This window comes from Megalobrama amblycephala, linkage group LG1, assembly GCF_018812025.1.
Source record: "Megalobrama amblycephala isolate DHTTF-2021 linkage group LG1, ASM1881202v1, whole genome shotgun sequence".
Taxonomy (NCBI): Eukaryota; Metazoa; Chordata; class Actinopteri; order Cypriniformes; family Xenocyprididae; genus Megalobrama; species Megalobrama amblycephala.
This window is the reverse complement of record NC_063044.1, coordinates 12,539,028-12,545,676: the sequence shown is the minus strand read 5'-3', so window position 1 is coordinate 12,545,676 and position 6,649 is coordinate 12,539,028. Positions and strand designations below refer to the sequence as shown.

At 36.9% G+C, this 6,649-nt stretch overlaps 1 protein-coding gene across 3 annotated transcripts; it reads right to left on the bottom strand.

Moving 5' to 3' along the window:
- Positions 1-2,225: 2,225 nt before the first annotated feature.
- Positions 2,226-6,566, bottom strand: LOC125263364 (gastrula zinc finger protein XlCGF8.2DB-like). Of its 3 annotated transcripts, none has more exons than XM_048182388.1 (3): positions 6,425-6,566; positions 5,696-5,852; positions 2,226-3,273 (listed from the first exon to the last, which is right to left on the bottom strand). In XM_048182388.1, the coding sequence occupies exons 2-3, from the start codon at positions 5,850-5,852 to the stop codon at positions 2,330-2,332; spliced, it is 1,101 nt and encodes a 366-aa protein (XP_048038345.1). In that variant the 5' UTR covers positions 6,425-6,566; the 3' UTR covers positions 2,226-2,329. The 3 variants fall into 3 exon arrangements, with proteins under 3 accessions (XP_048038345.1, XP_048038353.1, XP_048038337.1); XM_048182396.1 differs by lacking the exon at positions 6,425-6,566 and adding an exon at positions 6,021-6,102; XM_048182380.1 differs by lacking the exon at positions 6,425-6,566 and having other exon boundaries at positions 5,696-6,111.
- Positions 6,567-6,649: the final 83 nt, after the last annotated feature.

The following is a 6,649-nucleotide window of genomic DNA, read 5'->3' as shown; positions in this document are numbered from 1 at the left end:
AGGCTTTTAACTGGTTAGTTCACCCAAAAATGAAAATTCTGTCATTTATTACTTACCCTAAGTAAGACCTTCGTTAATCTTTGGAACACAAATTAAGATATTTTAGTTGAAATCGGATGGCTCCGTGAGGCCTCCATAGGGAGCAATAGACACTTCCTCTCTCAAGATCCATAAAGGTACTAAAAACACATCTAAATCAGTTCATGTGAGTACAGTGGTTCAATATTAATATTATAAAGCAACGAGAATATTTTTGGAGCACCAAAAAAATAAAAATAAATAAATAACAACTTATTTAGTTTAAGTTTTAACCTTAAATGCTCATCTTGAACTAGCTCTCTTCTTCTTCTTCTTCTTCTCTATTAGAATTCCAGCAGTGTAGACGCTGCTAAGTGTATTACTGCCCTCCACAGGTCAAAGTTTGAACTAATTGTTATACTATTGAGCTAGCATATTGCATATGAAAATTAGTTCAAACTTTAACCTGTGGAGGGCAGTAATACGCTTAGCAGCGTCTACGCTGCTGGAATTCTAATAGAGGAGAAGAAGAGAGCTAGTTCAAGATTAACATTTAAGGTTAAAACTTATAGAATTTTCAATTTTTTTCAGAAAATGAGTGATAGTTTCTCTAGATAAGACCCTTATTTCTCGTCTGGGATCGTGTAGAACAATTTGAAGCTGCACTGAAACTGTAATTTTGACCTTCAACTGTTTGGTGCCCATTGAAGTCTACTATAAGGAGAAAAATCCTGGAATGTTTTCATCAAAAACTTTAATTTCTTTTCGACTGAAGAAAGAAAGACATGGACATCTTGGATGACATGGGGGTGAGTAAATTGTCAGGAAAATTTTATTTAAAGTGAACTAATCCTTTAATGCCTTTTTTTTGTGTATGCAACGTTTATACATCAGGCCCCAGAGGTGTAAACAGTTATCTGTCTTCCTCGTCTACTAATGATCCGAGGGGTGGTAAGCATAAATTGAATTGCAACGTAATCAGTTATTCTTTCATTGGTCCTCTCTCGTTTTTGCATGTGCTCATAATTTCTTTGTATGAGAGCCTGGCCTAAAATGATGTCACAAATTTAAACGCAAATAAATCAATTGACTCAAAGCAAAACAACACAATATGCTTACAAAATCTTTAAGACATTTTTAATATTTGAATTAAGGGTGAATATTAGGGCTGTGAATCTTGGGGTAGACAGCGAATCGATTTGATTCAGGATTCACAGGTGTTCGATTTGTTCTCGAATGATTTTTATCAAATTCAGAACGATTCTATTCGAGACGATTCACATTAAAATTCGATGCAAAGCGATTCAATTAATTTGATTCGATTCTGCATTTTTATATGCATTCATTAGGGTTATTGAATAAAAAAAAAATTATATTTAAACAAGTTATGAAGTCAAATATCAAGCTTACACCAGACCACCTTCCTTATTCAAGTTACGAAGAAGGTGTAAACTGGCATCGTGTCAATTACACTTTTTCCATAAGTTGAATAGAGAAGACATGGAACGTAGCATAAGCTTTGAGAACTCCAAGAGTTTTACACTTTTAACATTTAAGAGGCTGTTGTGTCAACCTTGATTTATTGCAATATTGAGCTGTTCAATTTTATTTAGATTTTAGAAAATAAACATGATTTCCATTAATCAAATAATTTTTTTTATTATTTTTTTTACTGGCATTTCTGGACTAGTGCATCTTTGAGCCTAAATTCAGCATGAGTAAAATACTTAAGTACAGTTAATATCAGATACTCCAAGACTTTTACTCAAGTTGTCTTAGAAATGGTAACTTGTCATAGAGTAATTTTCATTATAAGGTATCTGTACTTTTATTCAAGAATTGTTTTCAGGTACTCTTTACACCTCTGCTCTTTTCACAGTGACGACTTCTAAAGGCTGGAACACACCAAGCCGACGGTCGGCCGTCGAGCAGTTTTTCTTCGTCGGCCGACTAAGTTTTCTCAGTGTGTTCCGCACCGTCGGCTGAAGTTGGTCCTCGTCGGCCTTTTTTCGGCCGATTTGAAATGTTGAATCGCCGTTGGAGCTCGTCCGGCCATCGAGCCATCTGATCATTCTGATTGGCTGCTCAGCTACTGCCGCCTGCTGTTTCGGAAAGGCATTTCATCTCACGCAGGCGCAGAACTGACGTGCTGCTTGGCCGTCGGCTGTTTAGCATCGGTTTGGTGTGGCAGGGCAACTTTGGACATAGACGCTGCCGACGTGAGCCAACCCCACAGTCTGCTTTCGTCTCCGCTAGTTCGTCGGCGTCGGCTTGGTGTGTTCTGGCCTTAAAAGTTCAGTTCAGTTCTCTTTCAGTGAATCCTCATGTGGACCTTAAGGTTACCTTTAGATAAGAAACTCTTTCCACAATGATCACATATAAAAGGCTTCTCTTCAGTGTGAATATCCATGTGTTCCTGAAGGCTTTGTTCCTGTGTGAAGCCATTCCCGCACAGAGTGCAGGTGTAAGGCTTTTCTCCAGTGTGAGTTGTTATATGGTCTTTAAAGCTTCCTTTATGACTGAAACTCTTTCCACACTGTTGACAGGTGTAAGGCTTCTCTCCAGTGTGAATTCTCAAGTGGGCTATAAGGCTTCCTTTTTGACTGAAACCATTTCCACATTGTTGGCAGGTGTAAGGCTTTTCTCCAGTGTGAATTCTCATGTGGACTGCAAGGTTTCCTTTCACACTGAAACTCTTTCCACACTCTTTGCAGGTGTAAGGCTTTTCTCCAGTGTGAATTCTCATGTGGATTTTAAGTCTTCCTTTATTACTGAAACTCTTTCCACACTCTTGACAGGTGTAAGGCTTTTCTCCAGTGTGAATTTTCATGTGGGCTTTAAGGCTTTCTTTTCGACTGAAACTCTTTCCACACTCTTGACAGGTATGAGGCTTTTCTCCAGTATGAATTCTCACATGGACAGTAAGGCTTCCCTTTTGACTGAAACTCTGTCCACATTGTCGGCAGGTATACGGCTTTTCTCCAGTGTGAATTCTCACGTGGTCTTTAAGGGTTTCTTCACGTGTGAAACTCTGTCCACATTGTTGGCAGGTGAAAGGTTTCTCTCCAGTGTGAATTCTCATATTGACTTTGAGGTGTTTTTTGTGTGTGACACTCTTAGTCTTTTGATCTCTTTTTTGTGAGGAAACCTGTGTTGATCTTTCTCCAATCATGAAATCATGATGTTCATCGTAATGTTCTTTCTCTTCTTCCCTTTCATTAGGTTCATGACTCACTTCTTTCAGTGACGTTAGGTCTAGGGCAAAAATAGACATAAAACAATTTAGACATTTAAAGTATCAACACCAACAACATGTATGTTCTATACCCTATCCTATCCTATCCTATCCAATCCTATGGATCAGGGATGGGCAGGTTTGGTACTGGAGGACCACTGTCTTTCATCCCTAATCAAATACACCTGCCTGTAATTTTCAAGCATTCCTGAAGACTTAAGGCCAAATTATATTTCTGCGTCACGTGTACGCTGTAGGCACGGCGTAGGCTGCGGGTACCACACATAGCCTACGACGTAGCCTGATGTGCAACATCTCTGTGCTATAATGTAACGCATCAATTCTACACAGACCACAAGTGCTGTGATTGGTCTGTTAGAATCCCTCCCTCAGGTCAAAAGATTGGTGTGGAGCAATCGGAGAAGAGCGAGTGTGTGGCAAGGGGGGCGTGGTTCAGCAGCGGGAGAGAGACGCAGGAGACGAGCGGTGCGTAAGCAGGTCAAGTGCAAATGATAAACACCCGTGTCTCATTGCAGTAATTGACATGGGGAGACCAGATAAAGCCACCAGGAAAAAGGAAGTGGCTGAGAGAGAAGCTGTGCATCCTCCGGAGGTCGCATTCGAAGGTTGCATACTTCATTGAGGTTGTATCGTTTCAGAAAAGTAAGTAGGACTCTCCGAACGTGACCTTGGAATGCGTCCTTCTTTCGCAGGAATTTGGAGGATGCATGAGGTGTATCCTTCGCTGCTGCAGATAGCCCACAATTCGTGTCGCTGTTAACAGCCGTCATTTATTTGAAAAAATAAATAAATAAATAAATAAATGGTGGCGTCGGCAAATGTACATACACTGCATTCCAAATTATTATACAAGTGACATATCAGTAAGATTTCAGTACAATAAACATTCAGATTTTAATTTTTCTAAGAAAATGTTTGTTTGTTTATTTATCCATGTCTTTTTAGATAACTGGTATCAATCTCAGACAAAATAATTTGCCAGATCTATGGAAACCCTACTTAGAGGTTGTTCCACATTATTAAGCAAGTCACAGTTCTCATGCAATATGTGGAGGAAGAAAGATCTTTCTGAAGATGAAAAGCATGAAATGGTGCAATGTTGTGCAAAAGGCATGAAAACAACTAATATTGTGTGAAACTGAATGGAGATTATCAAATTATCATAAGATTTGTGAGTGATTTAGAGCACAGCAGAACTCGGTCAGATAAAGGCCGAAAATTAAAAAATTTATTGTATTAAAAGGGCAGCTATAAAAAAGCCAGTGTTGAGCAGCAAACAGGTATTTGAAGCTGCTGGTGCCTCTGGATTCTCAAGAAACTCTTCATGCTGGCTGGCAGTTGTGCGTAAAGATGCATTTTAGACACCACTAACCAAACCTGATAAAAGTTACACTAAACCATGTCAAATTATCCATTACTCCTATTTTTTCTGTAATTTAATTACAGTTACTTCTGATGTAATTAAACTAAATACTGTGTTTAGAACAATTATATATATATATATATATATAATACAATAGTGGATTTAACATCAAAATTATAGCTGTCAATAGATTAAATTTTAATCGCAATTAATCACTATTAATCTCACACTTATCGTGAAATTAAGCATACATCAGATTGAAGTGTGATTCTCACAAAACTGTATTTTTCATCTTTTTAAGGTAAATTTAGGTGTCTTTTCAAAAAGAGGACACTTGCAGACTCCAAAAGGACAGTTGGGTAAAGTTGGTTTTATAGTCGCACATTCAGACTTCTGATAAATTCAGACTTTCCAATAAATGTGCAATAAATTAATGTTTGCGAATTTTAAGCAGCGTTATGATATTGACAACCAACGATTTTTCACAGTCGATCAAAATAGGCAAGTATTGTTTTAATGGCATATTTACTTGTGAATGTCCACTGAATGTCCAATGTAGTGTGATTAACAAGGCTATTGAATACAGATGTCCGAATGTGCGAATATAAAACCAACTTTATCCAAGTCCAAAAGGACAACAAATCACCAAATGCTATGAGTCCAAATAATTCATACATTTATGTACACTAAAGCACCCACACAAAAAAACACAGCAAAAAATGTTTGAGAATCCACAGTGTATAGTGTAGCAACAGAAAAGAGCTTGTTTACATTTTAGACCAGTCCAGTTACAATACTGAACAGAACCACATGGAGATAAAAAAACCCTAAACCAACTGCCTTGACCTGCATATATACTGAAGTACACAGCACAAATCCAAATATTATCCTGAATGTGTGAAAACAACGTGAATGTACTGAAATGTGCCTGTGCAGAAATACAACATGAGATCAGTGTCGAGAGAGAGAGAGATGATTCAAATGATTTCAAATGATATTTGATCATTATTTTTAATAATGATCAAATAACTGAGTTCAGCTGTGAGAATAAAACCAACCTGTTTGTTCATCAGTTTCTTCATGTTTCACACTGAATGTTTCTTCAATCTTCATGTCTTCAGTCTCATCTTTAATACACTCAATCTTCAGATCTTTAGTTTCCTCTTTAATAAACTCAATATTCATGTCTTCAGTCTCCTCTTTAATAAACGCCATCTTTAAGAAGAGAATAATTAAAGTTATAAGTCTTCAATGACCTGTTTAGACAAAAAAAAAAAAAAAAAACACTCAAAACTAACGCTGCAAATTAATAAACTTAATATTTAGACATTTATGATCTACATTTGGTATTTAAAGGATTATAGATTATATTTAAACGATTACTCTTTGATGAAAACGTGATTAGTTAGTTTGTTAGTGTTTGTTGTCCTCGTTCATGTTCACTGTTTGAGCAGCACGAGTCGTGATTCACTGAATCATTTCTCAAAGTGTTTGATTCAATTGACTCGGAGTTGAAAAGTTCAGTTTCTCCATCATTACACTCCAGAGACTGAACTCGTGTTCATGATAAACTGATTTATGATTTATAGACAGAGAAATGAGACGCAGGTTTACTGTTTCTCATCAGTGGATATGAGTTTTACTCACACAAATATCCCTCATTACAGTTAGATAAAGAATCACAATGTTACATTAAATAGTAAATAAACTCATTTCACATCGCTTGTAAAACTATTAAAACTACAAAACTGTTTCTGGCGATTAAAACTTAAATTCTTAAAACAAACCTTTATTCAGCAGAATCACAGCAGATGTAGGAGCGCGGCGCAGTCTTATGACGTCATGTCGCCACTTCAAAATAAAAGTCATGCATTGTCTACAAACACAGAAGTGCATAGAAATCCAACTATTTTACCAGATAATTTTTATATACTAAAATTAAAACAGTGACAAATATGGTACAAACAATGTTTAAAAGGTTATGAGTTCATTCATGTGTCTGAATTGAAACA